Source organism: Punica granatum, chromosome 7 (genome assembly GCF_007655135.1).
Source record: "Punica granatum isolate Tunisia-2019 chromosome 7, ASM765513v2, whole genome shotgun sequence".
Classification (NCBI taxonomy): domain Eukaryota; kingdom Viridiplantae; phylum Streptophyta; class Magnoliopsida; order Myrtales; family Lythraceae; genus Punica; species Punica granatum.
The window spans coordinates 12,144,713-12,163,475 of NC_045133.1; the positions used below are offsets into that span (position 1 = coordinate 12,144,713).

General features: G+C 37.0%; 2 protein-coding genes across 5 annotated transcripts; one reads left to right on the forward strand and one right to left on the reverse strand.

Moving 5' to 3' along the window:
* Positions 1-874: 874 nt before the first annotated feature.
* On the reverse strand, positions 875-5,006 carry LOC116215732. Of its 2 annotated transcripts, none has more exons than XM_031551568.1 (7): positions 4,725-5,006; positions 4,447-4,622; positions 4,312-4,364; positions 3,354-3,468; positions 3,021-3,143; positions 1,299-1,470; positions 875-1,173 (listed from the first exon to the last, which is right to left on the reverse strand). In XM_031551568.1, the coding sequence occupies exons 1-7, from the start codon at positions 4,845-4,847 to the stop codon at positions 988-990; spliced, it is 948 nt and encodes a 315-aa protein (XP_031407428.1). In that variant the 5' UTR covers positions 4,848-5,006; the 3' UTR covers positions 875-987. The 2 variants fall into 2 exon arrangements, with proteins under 2 accessions (XP_031407428.1, XP_031407429.1); XM_031551569.1 differs by having other exon boundaries at positions 4,746-5,004.
* Positions 5,007-8,123: 3,117 nt separating this feature from the next.
* On the forward strand, positions 8,124-12,056 carry LOC116215275 (tRNA (guanine-N(7)-)-methyltransferase). Of its 3 annotated transcripts, XR_004158441.1 has the most exons (9): positions 8,124-8,538; positions 8,644-8,700; positions 8,818-8,893; positions 9,950-10,029; positions 10,203-10,252; positions 10,342-10,426; positions 10,542-10,640; positions 10,804-11,193; positions 11,478-11,610. XR_004158441.1 is itself a non-coding variant. In XM_031550918.1 (8 exons), the coding sequence occupies exons 1-8, from the start codon at positions 8,218-8,220 to the stop codon at positions 11,703-11,705; spliced, it is 996 nt and encodes a 331-aa protein (XP_031406778.1). In that variant the 5' UTR covers positions 8,127-8,217; the 3' UTR covers positions 11,706-12,056. The 3 variants fall into 3 exon arrangements, 2 of the variants coding, with proteins under 2 accessions (XP_031406779.1, XP_031406778.1); XM_031550918.1 differs by lacking the exon at positions 10,804-11,193 and having other exon boundaries at positions 8,127-8,538; positions 11,478-12,056; XM_031550919.1 differs by lacking the exons at positions 8,644-8,700; positions 10,804-11,193 and having other exon boundaries at positions 8,125-8,538; positions 11,478-12,056.
* The last annotated feature ends 6,707 nt before the right edge of the window (positions 12,057-18,763 follow it).

Below are 18,763 nucleotides of genomic sequence, written 5' to 3' on the forward strand. Positions count from 1 at the left end.
TAAAGAAAAATGAAAAATGAGAATTGCCGCCGGGCCGGCCACCTATTTCGACCACCCCAGGTGGTAGAAAAGCGAACATTTTCCGCCAAAAATAGTTGAAGGGATAACTGTGCCGGGGGAAAAAAAAAAGATTAAGAGTTTCCAGTGATCCGCTGCAATTAGTTTAGAGGGTTGAAAGGAAATTTTTTTCCAAAATTTGATGGTCTCATTTACAGACAAGTAAACGCTATGGCCTTAGCGAGAATAATCCCATACATAAGGGCCCATTTTAGTATTTTTTTTTACCTTTTTTTCTTTTTTTAACGCTTGAGGTTTGAGGGTTTGTACAGGTTTTTTTTTCTAAAACCTCTAATATATATATATATATATATATATATATATTTTATTTTTCCTAATGAATTTTCATAAGGTTAAGAGCATCAGTACTTGGCTTGATTTAAGTGTGTGCTCCACTCCAACACCATAGATCCTCCATATACCTAGGAAGTCATGTTCGCTTGCTTAGCAACTCGGAGAAATTGGCCCAGTAACTTCCATTGGGATAGTGGTCTCATTGTCATCAGCGAAGTCTGAGTTAACTTTAGTACTCAACTTTTGTGCAGTTTGATAACCCACAGCGTCTTCAGATGATCGAAGGGGTCACTCCTTTTTGACCGCAAGTCATTGACTCCGATAGGCTAAAATTGACGAGCAGTTTTAGTCTATCTTACACGCCTTCGGACTATATGCCATACTTGTTCGAATGTTATAATTCTTAAGATCAACACCAGAGCAAAGCGTACCAAAGGTTCACGTATTACATGTTTGGATTTGCTGATGTTGGAAATGCTTTCTGACCAATTCTTCTTTACTCAGCTCTTTCAAACAACAAATCATTACGAAATGAGAGACGATTTTTATAATCTGAAGGCTGATTTCTGGTCTGTTTTCCTCCTGAATTCGTTTCATCATTACATGAACAAGAATTACTCACTGCACATGAATTGATTAGTCAAGGAGATGAGTTACCCATTGCTCTAAGACTGCTGGAGAACCATACCACGGTCTCGAGACATCATCGGATCCCACTGGTGAATGGTAAACGCCCTCAAAACTGAGGTTCAAGGCACCCTCCAAATGAGCTGCAACTTCGGGTACGACTCCATCTCCCCACACATCTGCCTGCCCACATACCTGACCCAGAAATAGCCAAAGGGAGAAAACAAAAGAACCGTAATACATTTACTTCAACATTAGAAAATAAATTTTCACTGAGCAGCAAAGGTCTTACGACAACGGATGTTATAAGGAAGTTTCACCTGCTTGTAACCTTGACCAACAACGCGAGCACGCCAAGTGGGAGAACTTGGCGTCGAATTATTGGCATCATCCACAATTGCAACCTCAGAGATCATTTGATCCCCATCAACTGGTACAGCGGACATAACATTCATACTTGAGCCTCCAAAGATTCGAGCCCCTTGGATGTACCTGCATGCAGTTTCATGTAAGAGTCTTCTGTAAACAAGTGAAACACAATTGAACAAAAGAACCATCACAATACGGTGAAGTCACAAAGCTAGCTTCAGTTGCTGGGGATAATGCTATTTCGGAGTCTATGCTCGCCTGGATAATGATCCAGCTATTGGCTACACATTTTCAAATCTAAATATTTTTCAAGTGGCTCCTTCTTTTGATTTTGACTGCTGATGTGTGCCCTGACATAGTTACTGATGTTGAGTATAACAAAATTTAATAAAGAAAGGATAACTAATAACATGGCAGTACACACCCGGAACTGTCATAACCAAACTAATTAGAGGATATAGAACAGACTATGTTTCGTAAAAATCTTTGGTTACCATTAGACTCTGAATGGTGGATAAAGAAAATCACAATCCAGAATTCATGTAAAGACACATGACTTTAAGGTTAGCTTAGTTCATGCCTTGTCAACCATATATCACCACCAACAGTCAACTGCAGTATACGATTATCAGGCTGTCAGCAGCAGAGATCACTATTATTGGGAGAGAATTGAAAGACTAGTAATGGAATTTATAAGGATGCTATTGTTACATATGCACACGTAAATCTAGAAGTTTCTCTTAGAAGACAACGGATGAAATTAACCTACTGTGTGACAAAATAATTCTCTGGTCGATAGATTGAGATAATTCAGTTCACCAAAGTCCTGCACCATCCCATTGGAAAATAGATTCAACACAAGAATCTCAATGAAGGACTGATGGGACTGATGTGACAGCCAATGCATTCCAAAGAACACAGACTGAAAAATCAAGACATGGAGATATGTTTCTGTTCACTCACTCGAGCCAGCCTGATTTTCAGCAAAAACAACAGCTTCTCCTTTCCACCTGAACTCCTTAAAAAGGATTTTGAGAATCGTTGCAATAAAACCAGCGGAATGTTTTACGTCAATGCTAAATATTATAAAACTTAAACTGATGTCATTTGCATTCGTGCAATCTCTGGTGCACAATCTCCTAGAAGTGACTGTAAAGAGAGCACTGTAGGATAACCTCATTAAAAAAATTTATCAGCTTGCTTTAGGCGAAGAAAATGGTCAAGCATTACAAACCATAAAACAAAAAGCATTTGACTGAACTGAGAACCATATTTAAAAGCTGTTGTACCTAAATTATGTTAAACCCCACTTCCCACAACTCATGGCAAATATAGTTTTCCATATCTTAGATAGCGATAGTCATGTTTTTTAAATGTAGTACTATCTGGACTCCAGATCCCCCTTTCTCCATTCTATTTTTCTTTGACTATGGCAGCTCCTTGCACAGCAGATGAGTAGAAACCATTGTCAAAGATTAAATTTTCTTCTGCCAGTAGCATGAAGATCTCTTCTTTGATTTTTTTATCAGTACATTATAGCTAGAATCAATGATCACACACTATGCACCAGCAATTATCATTACAATGGATTGATAAAATAGAAACAGTACATTATAAGAATGTTTAATAACGAGATGCTGAAATAGCATAAAATCAAAGAGACTGTCAATTACCTTCCAGCAATGCATACGTATTTCAGCTGGGGAGTGTAAACAGCCTTTGCACAATTCCTTTCAACATAATTTAAGAGACCCCGTGTCTGGTCTATAACCCCTGGGACACCTTTTGGCGGTGGCCTGGAAGAAAATAGCAACTTAAAACAGGATTCAAAATAATCTAGCAAGTCAACAACTAGAGTAACCATTATAGTGACAGTAGAATCATCTATAAAGGGGACAGTAGGGTATCAATACATACAAATGCATGTGCATATATATATATATATATATATTACATGTTATATATCTAAATAAAAGGCGATTCATAAAATCAAATTGATAACATACTGGTGAGGAGTACCAAGTGTCAATAACAGCGATACATCAGTTGCCCCATATTCCTCCATATATACACGTGCCAGCCATCCTCCTGCTGAATGTCCGATCAACGAAAAAGTTCCACCTATAACATTCCATGCCACAAACTGGTTATTTTTGTATTTCTTCGGAAGTAAAAGAGGGTTGTCTGGCATGAATTATATGGAAAACCAAGAAGATTCAGAAAAATTCAGAATCTTAAGAAACAATATATGATCAAGTGCTTCCTTTTTGACAGAAGTTTCACACACACTGCAGAATTTCTTTTATGTAGAAGACTAAGAATTCAAATCAAAGGGCGCTGATTTCATTTAAAAAGAAGAGAAGAAAACCTCAAACAACATTCAAGATGCATAGCCTATGTCTAATTCGTGAACGATCACTGATTGCCAACAAGAAAAATGACGGAACAGAAATTTCTGTCGAAAACTACTTTCAAGCTGGAATATTAGGTGATATCAACATGTATTCTACACGGAATCGTTAAGTCAACTCTCCACCTAGATAGGTGCAAAATCCAACCTTTTGGCAAATCTAAGAACTAATTACTATTCTGGAGCCTGACCAAACTAGATTAAGTTACTGCTCAGTGAGTCTGCATATCATACCACAAGCTGATCTGGCCATTCAGGATTGCCCTTTGCAAAGCAACCCTTCATTGGTTGCCTAAGATCGAGTGCATTCCAATTCTCACTTCTTTAGCCATCATACTATTTTAAAAAAAAAAAAAGATCAAGGATGACTTTCCCAGTGACCCATAATTCTGGAAATTGCGAGACTGTGTGTCACATATGCTATCAATATCAGAACTCAAAGAAAGGACCCACTGATTCCATGAAGCTTCGCCGAGTAATCATCCCCCAACCCAACAGCAAAATCAAATGCATGCAATCAATATAGGTAGAGAATAATCTGCAAAAGACCACACCTTGTGCCAGTTCCTTGGCCTCTTGAACAGCCCTCTCCACTCTCTTCAAGTACCTTCTCCATTCTCGTAATTATGACAACAAATCAGCCATTATCGAGACGAGAGCTTTAACAGAGGGACAGGGAGAGTAAGTACCAGTCAAGGACAGGACGCGGGCGGAGAGTGCCGCGCCAGTAATTTGGGTCAACCAAGCCGGCAGCATTGCGAAGCCAGTCGATACGGGACACGTTAGCCACCACCGTGGAGATGCCATAGTTATCCTGCAGAGTTAGCCGCAGCTTGGCATAATCGCCCGTGTTGTTCCCCAACCCCTGCATTGCGGAGGGGTTCGAGCCCCGTCACTGTGAGCTAGCCCCACCAGCGCACAACAGAAATGCAGTCGAAAGGAATAGTACTAGCGGGAAGAAGCGGACCGGCGAGAGAGGGAAAAGTACCGGGAGAATGACGGCAGGGCGTCGGCGCCTGCTGCTGGTGGCGGCGGCAGAGCAGCAGATAACGGCATTGAAATTGGAGGAAAGGGGAAAGACCAGAGACATGGCGGTCCTGTCCTGTTCTCGCCCGCAGTATCTGCGTCTGTTACGTGTGGGCGAGGCTGCACCACGACGATTCTTGACGACATGACAAGCTACTTTCGAATGGAAAGCCTCACTGGTTCACAAACTCTCCCAGAACTCCCCCAACCTCCTCTTATCCTCGTTAGGGGTTGATTGGAAATATATATATTGAATTGAATTGTAATAATAAGGTGATAAAAAAATAAAAAATAAAAAATAATGATTGTATTATTGAATTATAAAAATTAATGAATGTGTAAAAAAGTAACGATTGGGAAAAAGTGTAAAAAATTAATCAACCGTAGTTCGTCTGCTATTTAGTTCGTTAAGTTATTATATGACTCAAACATACAGTTTTGTCTTACCCATGTTTTCTGGTATGATTGCGGATTAATAAAGGTAGCATCGGTCGGGATGACATGCCTACAGAACTAAACTGATATTGTACTTATTTTAGATTGCTTCTCATCATGCTGATGCTGCCATATAACCGAAACATAACTATTGCTGACTGTAGCTATAGCCGTTGCCACTTAAATGTAATGCAAGTCGGCTCCTGCGTTTACGTCGTCTATAGTTATATAGTTACATTTAGAACGGAATCAGAGGGTTCATGGCCGTCACTTCTCGATTCTCATCACTGTCTGAGGATTCATTGTAGCAAAACGATTGAACATGATCAGAAAAGCCCCCTCTTTAGCTACGCGAGCTATGAACTATTCCAAGCCTGGGAGGATCAAGATCGACATGGAGCCATCACGGGCCCGGAATTTTTAAGCAATTAGAAGTTTTAGTATTTGCAAGCGATTTTGTGTACATTGTGAGTACATTGTCTTTGGAAAGCGTACACACACACGCACACACATATATACTAATGTTTATTCCATTAATTAATTATGTGACATTCCCCTAAACTTTTGCATGCTTCTATTTAAATTAAAATGCGGGCATTAACTTTCTACCTTTTGCGGCCATATATATATATATATATATATATTACAGTTGTGCTCATCGATCTTCTATTTCACAAAATCACCAAATCATGGAGTGGTTAGGTGCGTTTGCACCAAACACGTTCCTCCTCCCCTACATTACTCCTATAATTTAGCTACAGAAAAGGCACTCTCTAGGGTTGAGCATCAACCTCCGCGTTGCGGGGAGGATCATCAGTTGTTTCTTGTTGTGCATCAGAATGAGGGTCGCTCGTCTTCTCTTGGGCAGCTGGGGCAAGATCTTGTGTGTGAATGCCCTTTAGACACGATAGCTTTTGGGCCAGTAACCCTCGGGGAGAGGATAATCAGGCTTGCCCAACTCGGAGATTAAGGGTCGCCGTTATTTGACAGCTGCAACCCTATAACACGCCGTGAAGTGAAACGACATTGGATCTAATGGCCTTGGTTGCATCGAATGGTTCTGATCTAACGACTAGGGTTGCATGAGAGAATTAGACGTGGATTAATCCCCCAGTGACGGTTGGATTAAATCCGATCCAACGGCGATGAGATGCGAAAAAGTGTGCCTTTCGTGAGGTATACTTCATGAATCACTAGGCGACGCATGGCAATGGCTTCCTCGACCGCGTGCGATGCATGTGCCCGAAAAGGGGGCAATGTTAGGAACTGGATGTCGAGCCTTAGCCTAATCAAGCCCATGAGGCCCAACGACATTGAACAAAGCCCAGCGAAGCACAACAAGGCCCACCATGTTGAGGTGTTACGCGGGCCTAGGTCTATTACGTGAAGCCCGTTAGCTGTGTTGATCTGATTACTTATTAGTCCGATAATTGTGGGGTATATTTCCTATTATATCGGGATGTGGATTCAGGTAGGGGGTGCGGGTCCGGGTATTTTTTTTTTTTTATGATACTCGGATCCTACCCTGTAGGAGACATGTTCTAATATTTTAAAATCGAACCCTGCCATGTTGAAACCTAGAATCGGAATCTACCCGGAACCTGAAATATACTAAAGGTTCCAGGTACCCGTCTATAATTTTTTTTTTCTGTTCAGGCATAATAAATGAAATAAATAATTAAAATAAAAAAAGATCTCATTCACAATCATGCAAAACAAATAAATGTCAACATAGACTAATCATATCACACATATCCACAGAACTAAAGGATTATGTAGCTCTCATTAGGATTATGTAATAGACAAAGTAAATACGCAACTAAAAGATTATGTAACTATTTAGCAAAAAAAGAATGATGTAGCTCTTCTTAGTAGACAAAGCAAATAAGTTCTCTTTAGTATTCTGTAGTTATTACATCACACATAGAGAATAATGTAAATATAAAATAATTTATTTTTTTCAGAAAAGTATAGTTTCCGGATATCAGTTCAGTGGGTACCATGATGCTGGAATCATAATCTATTTTTACCGATTCCTTAAATTACTATACGGACTCTACCATATTTTCAATTGGAGTTATCCGGATCCTACCATAATTGGTAGATTCTAACCGATTTCGGGTATACCGATATCCATGCACACCTTAGATTCAAGTAAATATTGAATATATCTCCTAAAGGTGGCAGCATAATCTATCTCTAAACGAGTTCACTAACACTTTGATCCTACAATTTTTCAATTGCCGGCACTTCACTACATGAATATTCAAAATTGACAATTTGGTCCCTAAATTTTCAAAAACCATAACAAAATGGTCATTTTAGCCATTTTTTGCCAACATTTTGGTCCATAAAAGGACCATTTTGTTATGTTTTTTGAAAATTTAGAGGCTAAATTCTTGATTTTGAAAATTCATATAGTGCTGGCAATTGAAAAATTGGAGGATCAAAGTGTTAGTGGACTCATCTCTAAACTCTCTATAGATACTTGCTACATATCTATATTTAAGGCTAATCGACATCTTGCACTTGAGCATCGAGGATGGGAATGAGACACCACTCCGGATCTCTCTTTGTGCAGTTGTTCGTAATTTGTTCGTGGCTCATAGATCAGGGATTCGTCATCAATAACCCTCACGTAGATTGCTCGTGACTTTAACTTAATTTTCTGAGTCTCAACAGTAATCAAATATGAATTTATAAAATAAAACCGTGAAAAAATGCGAATACAAGACAGTAGAATGAATATATTATGGTACGTTTGGTTTCAGAATTAAAAAGTAACTTTGATTTTAATTATGTAAAATGACAAATAATTAATAAGTATATTGAGTTAAAGTTAAAATTTTATTATTAAAATATGTTTAGTTAAGTAATGGAATAAGAGTATGTCTTGACGATCATTAGAAGTGAAGAGCCTCGTTTGAAGAACATTGCTGGGTCTGTCTGGGTGGGGACTGAGGGGGAGAGGAGAGCATAGCACGAAGAAGAAGAGGAAGATGGTAGCTCTGCGGCCCTTCCCCACTTCCTTCAACTGTTACTTTGCCGCCTCGAAGTCAAAGCATTCTTCTCTTCTTTCTTCTCTCAAGTCATCCCTATTTCCTTGTCCTCGTCCTCCTCTTCCTCCTCCTTCTCTGCCTTCCCCCGCGACGCTCTCCACCGCCTGCAGTCGTCTCCGCGAAAGTGGCTTCGCTCTAGAGGAGGATGAGGAGGAGGAAGGGGGGGCGGAGCAGCAGCAGCCGCGGAATCAGCAGCTGAGAAGCCCCGACCTCGTGGCCTTGGAGTATGCAGAGCTCAATCTTCCCCACAGGACCGCCGAGGTAATTCCCAAAACCTCGAAATTGATCTCTCCGGCTGGGTATGTTGGAACAGTCGGAAGAATTTCAGGCTGGCTGATTGCTGTTCCAATTGGCTGCTGCATGCAGGACTTGGGTCATGCCAGGATTAGGCAGCATGTCAACCCTCTCAGTTTGTCCTTCTCCGTATGTTTGATGTCATGAACTGAATTTTTAAGGTTTCGACGATGATGTGCGGAAGTACTTTTTTTTGCTCAAACTGATGTTCCTTTTCCTTTTTTGGGTTGCTCGGAACCGCGACAGATGCCGGTGGAAGCACCTCAGTGGGAAAGTGTTTTCAAGGACCCAGCTTTGCCACTAATGGTGGACATTGGAAGCGGTAAATTCCCTCGAAAATTTATCTTACTTGCACCTCTTTGATTTATTGTATGATCATGTGAGGGGAAAATGGAAATGGAAATGTCAAATGAAAAGGAAATGTAAAGGGTATCATTTGCAGTTGCTTCTTGCAGGGCAGGATGGGTGTTCGTGCTAAGTTGAGTTCATGTTGAGTTAATTGAGTTGTGCAATCAGCAAATTTCTTTCTATTGTTGAATTCTGGAGGATTTGTTATTAAAATATTAGACAAAAAGTTACTTCTAGTAGCATTCAATTTGTCGGGTCTAATGCCTTACGTGGTGGCTCCTCTCTGTGAAAATCGGAGTGGGCCTCCTAGGATTACTGATTAAATGCTTCCTATCGACCCAATAACTTTTGTTGCTTGTAGCATGGATAATCCAGCTTCATCAGCTTGGGAACATTTGCATCACAAACCTGCTATTGTCATTATCTTTCTGAAGTTGCTATGTATCTACTCTTGGCTGGTATAATTAGATGGCCTAAGACTGTTCTCTTTGATATAATATTTTGTTTGTAAGAGCTTGGTCACATGTGTTCAACTCTTTTTTTCGATAGTACATTGCGATAAACTCAAGAACTCAATCACATTCCCAATGCCGAGCTCGGCGGCTCCAATGTCAAGTTGTTATATGCTTGGGCAGACAATCTTATTTTAGGATGTAACATAAGGAGCACAGGCTAGATTTCACTTGGAGATTTTAGTAGTTAACTATTCAACCAATATATAAGACCAGTCCTAAACTAACACAACAGTTTGGGTTTCAATTTTGGTCTTACCTTCATCTTCTTGGTGCCTTTTAATCTCCAAAGATGATTTTGCAATTGATACTTCTGAAACCATAACAGAGATTGAATAGGCCTGTTTTAGCTTCAATCCGCAAATGATCTCCATATATTGGAGATCACTGTATTCAGTTTTCTGTCAACTATGTCGGAAGGTTTTCGCATGGAATTCTAGTCATTGCTTTTTTTGTTAGGTGGCTTATAATTATTTTAGAAATCTGACGATCTGTTTTAATGTTGGTAACTTCTCCAGGCAGCGGCAGATTTCTCATATGGCTCGCTAAAGCAAAGTGTGAATTGGGAAATTATTTGGGACTGGAGATACGACAGAAGGTATGGGAATGATCTTCTTGGGTTTCTTCTTGTACACTCGTCAATGATTAGGTTTAGATTAAATATGTCATTATTGTTATATCTTCATGATAGGTTTTCTAAGACTTTTCTCTTTCATTCAGTATAAAGGTATAGAAAGTTCTATTCTAATTTTGTTTGATGTACTCATGCAGCTGGTCAAACGTGCAAATTGTTGGGTGAAAGAGCTTCAACTTGATAACATGTAGGGTTTGTAAATGGACTTCATCTATCGAAAACTGAAAAGTGCTATTCTGTTGTCTATCTAATAGTTTCCTCATCCAATTCTGACAGACATTTCCTATTTGCAAATGCCTCAGTTTCTTTCAACAATCTGATTTCTAGCTACCCGGGTCCCTTGGCTATGGTTTCAATCCTTGTGAGTACACTCTAAATTTAGGAATCTTGATGGAACTATCCTTTTCATCGACTTTCTGTTTCTTTTCCACATCATTCCGTATTATGATTGAGTCACTGCTACAAATACTTTGCAGTGCCCGGATCCTCATTTCAAGAAAAGGCATCACAAGAGAAGGGTTGTGCAAAAACCATTAGTAGACTCCATACTGTGTAGTCTAGCGCCTGGAGGAAAGGTTTGTTCCTGCCCTTTGTTTGGCCTCGTATTCAATTTATATTCAAAATTTTGTTTTCTGATAAAATATCTGTTTTTAGCCCCAAGATTCGATTTACTATTTGCTCCCACCCCACCCCTTCGCACGGTCTTTCCTGTGTTGACAGTGCGTTACTTGGTTACAGATTCCAGTCTCACTGTCCATCCTCATTTTAGGATCTCATTTGTTAAGATAAGGTCCAGTGACAAAGATAGACCAAACTTTCGTTAAGAAAAAAAAGTCGGCCGATTGCCTGTGTACATAGGAGCCCGACCACAATAGATAACTTACAGTGCCCAGACAGAGGATAGGGTGCAACAGCCTCAGTCACTGCTGGAGAAGCGTCAACAAGCACTTGTTGAGGATCCCTCGGCATCAATATCGTCAATCAGAGCCATGGAGTTTGCTACCAATGGCTGCACTTCTTTTGATAAAAAAATTTCATACATATGACGGAGGTTGATTAAACTTCAATAAGTCAACTGAAAGGCTGCAGTGTAAAACTGAAGATAGTACTTGTCTCATTAAGCTGCCAGTACTCTCGATTCCTTTGTATTTTATCTTCCAAGTGATTATGCATTCAGATTTTCTCTCCATAATTTTTCTTCTAGGAATCAATCTTTTTCTTCGGAATTGAATTTGTTGAATGGATTCTTTTCTATTTGTGGTTAGTGGTGATTTTGTTCAATGGATTTCCATGAATGCTGTCAGTATCTCGTAAATATATATATGGTGAAATATATTTTAGCAAGAGTACAAAACATATAAATTTGGGTAGTGGTTGTGTACATTTCATGCTGAGATTACTTGTATGTGCAGGTATTTGTGCAATCGGATGTTTTTGAAGTGGCTGTCGACATGAGAAACCAGTTCGATGAGAAGCTCGATGTGCTTCAACATATCGATTCTGTAGATCCAGACGTTTCAATTGACGGTGATGGGTGGTTGAGAAAGAACCCGATGGGTATCAGGACGGAGAGAGAAATCCATGCTGAATTTGAGGGTGCCAAGGTATATAGAAGGATGTATCAGAAGAAGCTGATTTGATGCAAAGCGAGTGGCACTTTCTTTTGAGAATAGAATGTAACGGCAAGTAGTTAGAGTACCGAAGTGGCAGTTTGATTATAGAGAGTTGATGTAGATAGTTGAAGTGGCGATGCGATTATACCGAAGTGGTGATGGTGTTGGATCCTACTGGAGGGTCTAATCTTCACTAGGTGATTGTCCCATGGTTCCAAGCCCCTCTTTGATGTAGTTTCTAAACATTTTCAAGTTCGTATAAACAGAGCTTCGAGATCATTTACTAGAACTATGCTCTTTCATTTGAACTTGGCTCTTATGGGCTTATGTTGACTACATCTTTGGTGGGTTCTCTAATTGCTCTAGTTGTTTGGGTTCTCTATTTGCTCTAGTTGTTTAGTTCGTTTTATATGTTGTGATCTGAAGCTTAAATATTTTGGAGCTGGGATGATAAGGTCAGCATGGTCGGCACTGCTGTTGCACATGCTTTAGCAAAACGGGGGGGAGAAAAAAGTGAAATAAAAAGAAAGTAAAATACAGTTTGCCTTCAACTTTTGGGTTTTGGGTTCAGTAGTAGAGTGTTTCGTGACTTTTAAAAAATTACATTATATCACCCGACTTATCAAAAATGAAGCAAAGTTCCACTTCAGATACTTTTCGATCACTTCTTGGGCCAAAACACAATTTATTACTTACATATAGAAAAAAAAAATTCCGAAAAGGTTAGAGGAGAGATTCTCCGCTAAAACACAATTTGTTACTTTCAAATTGAAATTTAGGAAAAAAAAAAGGTTAGGGAAGAGATTCTTCGGCCAAAACACAATTTATTACTTTCAGATTGAAATTAAGGGGAAAAAAATCTAGAACAGGTTGGAGAGAGAGAGAGAGAGAGAGAGGAGGGAGGGATAGAGAGGGATAGAGAGGGTCAGCCCCTCCGTTCTTCTTCCGCTATTGTTGCTTGACTGCTCCTCTTATGACTGCCTGCCTTGCCTACAATGAAACCATCATCAAAGAGAACACATGCATTACTTCGATGAATCACGGGCATATTAGGACTCAGATTTGATACCAACCTGTCATGCCCCAATTTCAGCTAATACTTTACGAGCACTACCTACCGCAAATTGTGAAATTTAATTCAACAGAAAGCGAAGCCTAACATACGCATATTTTGTTTTTATATGGATATACATACCTCAGTCCAGTAGTTTTCCACAATAACAAATATCAACATCTAATCCATACTTAAATAAATCTTCAGAGAAACCTTCAACACTCCAAGTACCTCCGTCTAGTGCAGTCTAGTCTCCAAACCTTTCTAAATCTAAAACTGTGAGAGGATAAAAAGTCATTGCTCAGCAAGTAACCATGACTCACCTCTACCGGATCAAGTATCAGCAAAATCTTTTATTTAAGCAATATACAATTTAGTCATCTTGCATGAAGAGCAAATTTCACACAATTAACTTAAAATCATAAATCATCGTTTCATGAACTAATATTTCAATAATCGACTAATGATGTCAAACTCCGATAAACATAATCTAGCACTAAGTTCATCCAATATTATAAAACATATAAATTGAATATTTCGATCCATGCATATTTTCATGAAACTGAGTAAACAAAAGCTTTTAAAGATACGACTATATAAACTTCATATGATATTTCGAATTAACATAAAAGTTTAGTTGGTAGAATAGACTTTTTAAATAGCAATATAAGAACGATTGAGACCATAATTCAACATTTCATGTGAATGAATCGCATTCAAACATATTCGTATAACATAAATTCAATAGTTCATAATATCGATATCAAAACCATTATGCTCATTGTCTTTGATACTATGGTGATACTTCGTCGTGTCACACAGACTTGAACATCAGATTAGCCGTTGGCCCGGCCCGAATACCATATTAGCCGCTGGCACGGCCCGAATAATAATATCGCGATACTTAATGACATAGTAGAAAAATAAGCCTTAAAACATAATAAATCCAATATATCGATATCTAATGAAATCCACATTTCGCATACTTTTCAATTATCATAAATACGTGAATATTCCAAACAGTTGATTTCTCAAAAGAGTTTTCTGACAATAAACAAAACCAATAATCTAATATTATAATAATTTTGAAGACTCAAAACAATATCATAAGGCGTACTTAATTAAGATAATTTTAACTATCGTAAATCAATAATTCATTGTTCAACAATTTCAAATACTCAAAGGAATACCCTTAGGCGCACTTAATCAATAATTTCAAAAATCGTAAATCAATAATTCAATATCCATAATATTTTTTATACTTAAATAAATTCAATAAAACAATATCACTTGTCAATGAACTTTCCATGTTTGATCCTTATTTTAAAATTAGAAGATTAATTTTGAGTTCAAACAATAATTATTTTTTCAATAGTATAGCAGTTAACTTTCATGGCATGCGTAAAAGTAACATTTCGATCTTTAGCAAACAATAGAAGTGAGTTAGGATTACTTAGGTTGCGTTTGGTTTCATAGTAGATTTTAAAATCAGATTTTGATTTTGATTTTGATTTTGAGTGGTATAAATGAGGCCCACCTTTGACTTTGTATGTGTTATGTTGTTTTGTTGTGGAAAAAAGTGGTATAAATGGGGCTCACTCTTTGACTTTGTATGAGTTATTTTGTTTTGTAGTGGGTAGAGTTAAAGTTAGAATTGTGATTCTAAAATACCATCTTGAAACCAAACAGGCCCTTACCGTCGCCTGCTTCATAACTTGCTCTTAATCAAAGTCCATATCCGCAATCAAACCTAGAAACGCGGGACATAATATATTGTCGCTGGCGCACATCCAGTTTCGGGCAGTACTTTCAAAAGTCCATCACATTGACTGCGGATCTGAATTCTGATTTTTAATAATTCGTAGATCTTCCAACACCAATCTATTAAATGCAAGTCTCCGAACATATCTCAACAGCTAGCCTCTGAAATATATCTCAAAACTCTGACCTTTGTATATTTGGCAACCCAATCAATATTTCTCCCGTATTGAAATATCAAAAATGTCTTATGGTAGTTAAGAGTCGACAACCCAGATCCTGATCATACTTATCCAAACTGTAATTCAATATTATCTTTATTTGAATAATTTAGGCTTTATTTGGTTTTGGAGTTTTTTTATTCTACTCCACTTAACTTTACTTATTTTCAATTCAATAATATAATCATTACTTTCTCTTAACTATTCATTACTTTTTCTCACTTTTTTTTTCCATAATTCAACACAATCATTACTTTTTTATTTTCTTTTTTCATCTTATTATTACAACCCAATTAAATATATATGTATATATAGTTGGAATGGAATTAAGTTAAATCAAGGGCATTTTCAAATAACCCGTTAATGACTGGCCAAGATTGAAGCAACTCATTGGCCTATCGTTGTTCATGGCATTTGACCACTGCTTGATGTCTTGCCGTTACTCACGCCCTTCATCGGCATTGATTCTTCCATGATTGCTTCTGCCATGATCTTCTTTCACTGGTCGACCATTAATGCCCATCAATTCCTTCATCAATTCTTTCCTTTTGGTGCCCATCCATTCCTTTGAGTGATTTGGAATATTTTATCAAGCTTCTCCAACTTGCAAGATACCAAAAATCAGTTGCTGATTGATGCCTTGCCCATTTATCGGCTGTCCTTTAATGGGTTGTGCCGCTGGTCTTGGACTTGGCTTTGCAAATGCCTTTGATTACTGGCCTCTTACCACTGGACGCCTCTTTCACCCGCCAAATTCGTGTAGATTATAGTTCCTAGGCCCTCCTCTCCTCTTAGGTCGACATTTTGGGCTTCATTCACCCATCTCACATGTCTGAGACGGCATTTACCGCGGAATGCGAAAAATGAATATAAAGAGAATGTAGTCACTATCTTAAAGAGGGCAATTGTAGGTATTTTTACTACATCATGATTTAAGGTAATCTTCAAGTTTATAATTATTACACAATTTTATATTATATTTTTATGTGCCATCAGTCAATGATAGTGTTTTAGATTTATTTGTCTGCGATTGTCGTGCTTATATATGTAGTATAGGAAAATTGTTTCGGTGGACTTGTATTGTTTTGAATTAGTCTATAATGATTGTTTCGTGTCGTAGAAAATTATCTTCTCTTTTAGTTTTCCATTTTGCATTTATAATTTGTTATTGGAAAATAAAATTTCAAGTTTGACTTCAGTTGCGAGAAAGTAGCCAGAGAAAATCAAATCATTAATGGTTGATTTTTTCTCACTTCTAATTGCTCTTGGGTGATTCTCTAAGGCTTGAAAAGATCGCCCCGAAAAAACCGGGGCCCCGAAAATTTTTCCCAAAAAAATGAAGATCCTGCCCGACCATTTACGTTGCACCAATTAGCTTCAGGGTCCTGGATCCGCCCCTGGTCGCAGCATTTGAGGGAGAAGATTACAAATCGTTGCACGACACAAAACCATAAGTTCACCCGAACTAGTGGTTCATCTGGAAATTCAATTAATTAGTTGCCATTCACATGGAGCAAATCTATTATCTATCTATCTATCTATTATATTACATCTTTGTAAAGCAGAAACATTTCGAAAGCACTGGTGGAGAATGCGATCGATTTTTCGTATTCTCACAAATCAATTTGATTTTTTCTTAAAAAAAAGCTTCGACATATAAAATAATATTATATACAATTTACTTAACTGTGCAGTAAAGTTTACTTAGCTATGAAGTAACTTTTGCTTAGCTATGAAGAAAGCACAAAAAGAGTTTAATTTGACTCCTAGAATTAATAAGGCGGTGAAAACTTTATCTAATGTAATTCAATCTTATACCACGGTGAAAAAAATATTTAAATAGGAAGAACTACTTATAGATCCCCATTGACAAAAAGAAATAAAATAAAGGAATATTAAAAATATAAAATAACTATTACAAATTTAATATAACATTAATAAATAAATATATATATATTAAAATTAAAAATTTTAAAATATTAGAACTAAAATTACAAATTATATTAAATAATCAAATCAATTAAATAAAATTAAAATGAAATAAAAGAGAGAGAAATAAAAAGGTGATTGGAGGGGATGGGGACGCCCCTGTAAACCACCATCTCCATAGGAGCCATGTTCTTAAAATTTTACTTTCCATAATGTTAGCATAATTCTGTTCAACTTGATTCTATAATATTTCAAAAATTATCATGCTTGCATGAATTATCGACTAGTACATATTTAAAGTGGAAGCATTTCAAGAATTTTAGCGAAGCGTGCCATATTTTTCATACTCTCGCGACTTTCTTTCTTTTTATAATATAAAATTATAAATTTCATTTTTCTAACTCACAATATAAAATAATATAAAAAATATACATTACTTAACTATGAAGTAAATATAATGATAATATGAAATAATATAATACTATATATGTTTACTTAATTATAGAGTAAATAATGATAATATATAAGTTCACTTTTTTTTTCTAAATTTTGTAATATAAAATGATACTATATATGCGACTTGAATTAATATTGTCACATTTAATTAATTATGACATAAATTTTACTTAACTATGAAAAAATACAAGAGAAATCCTATTGGAGACCTTTCAATGTTAATGGCAGTTTGAAAAGTAATTAGATGGGACATTACTTAGGGTTTTCAGGGTTTTGTCATATTTACCCTAAAACTAGGGAGAAACAAGGAAAAATTATATACAGATGCCTATGACAGCAACCAACAAAATGAGGAAAACCATGAAGGCTCTTTATATAAATAAGATACATCAATATGACAGAATAAAGGTCAGTCAAAGAGAATATCATGTACCCTTAGTCCATGTTGATTTCCTTTGAATTCCGGTCAAATGAACTTTTGCTATAATTTATTGGTGACTTTTTTTTTATGTGTTTTCGGTATTTGCCTGTATTACCCATATGTAAAAATATATAATTATATAATTTTTTTTTCAAAAGCTAAATTTTTTCAACAATTGAAAACTATTCCTGTAGATATGTAATATTCTTTTAAGTTCAATATATTAAATATCCTATAAACAGGAAACATAAAAATTTATTTTATATGTGATCATTCTACTCGCAATAATTTTTTTTTTAACGTTGACACCTATATTTATATAATATCTCTCGCTCTTCGTAGGTACCTCTATATATATTACATTATTGTTATCTTTTAATATATATGTTATTTCATCATAAGACTAGATAAATATTTGTTTGTCGTCAAAATTTTTCATTTCTAGACTCTGATTCACAATTTGTAATGTACATATGTATATACGTAGTAGAAACTAAACATTTTTTATTATGTGTTGATTATCTATTTTCAGTCATAGAAAATTGACAAGAAATTACCGCACAAGGTCAGGGTTACAATTAGTTATCAATTATAATATATAAAAGCCGACAAGAGTAATGTGGACGCACCATACTAGCCTTGGGATATCTTGAGCTCATGATTAAATGACTCTCCGACTACAACATTAACGACCAAATTATAATCATACTTATCTAGGTGATCCTATGGTGTTTGACTAGAAAAAATAACTATATGATAGTTGACTATAAATCGTCGTTAGATTTTAATCAAGAAATCTCATCCGTACATGTGAAAATATTTATGTAAAATGACAATTCCCTGCTTATAGTTTTATTTTTTGTATTTTCATCCATAAATATTTCCTACAATACTCGATCACACCCAAAGACCAATCGATCACATAAATTTTTTTTTTGGCTAACCCGTGGTGTTCGGGCTTCGCCCCACTAATTCCCGAGGCTCCATAAACTCCAGCGATGCACAAAACGGGTAATCACGCCAAAAGCGCTTCAGTGGCTCCAAGGAGTTTCGAACCCGGGATCGGGTGGTACTTAAACTCCTTCTTACTACCAGGTCAAACTCCTTGGAGTTACCAGTCAATCCCCTTTAATATACTTATTATGGTGATAGATATAACATCAATGGGAAACGTATCTGCAAATTGGAGCTCGTACAAAATGGGGTTGGAGACTGCAGCTCCATGAAAGATGCAAGTGAAGGCATC

Coding starts and splice junctions, on each gene's coding strand:
- LOC116215732 (XM_031551568.1), bottom strand. CDS start 4,847: ATGTCTCTGGTCTTTCCCCTTTCCTCCAATTTCAATGCCGTTATCTGC. Junction 1,471..3,020: donor TACGTATGCATTGCTGGAAG/GTAATTGACAGT, acceptor AACTGCATGCAG/GTACATCCAAGGGGCTCGAA. Junction 1,174..1,298: donor TTGGTCAAGGTTACAAGCAG/GTGAAACTTCCT, acceptor TTTCTGGGTCAG/GTATGTGGGCAGGCAGATGT.
- LOC116215275 (XM_031550918.1), top strand. CDS start 8,218: ATGGTAGCTCTGCGGCCCTTCCCCACTTCCTTCAACTGTTACTTTGCC. Junction 8,894..9,949: donor AATGGTGGACATTGGAAGCG/GTAAATTCCCTC, acceptor TAACTTCTCCAG/GCAGCGGCAGATTTCTCATA. Junction 10,427..10,541: donor TGGCTATGGTTTCAATCCTT/GTGAGTACACTC, acceptor AATACTTTGCAG/TGCCCGGATCCTCATTTCAA.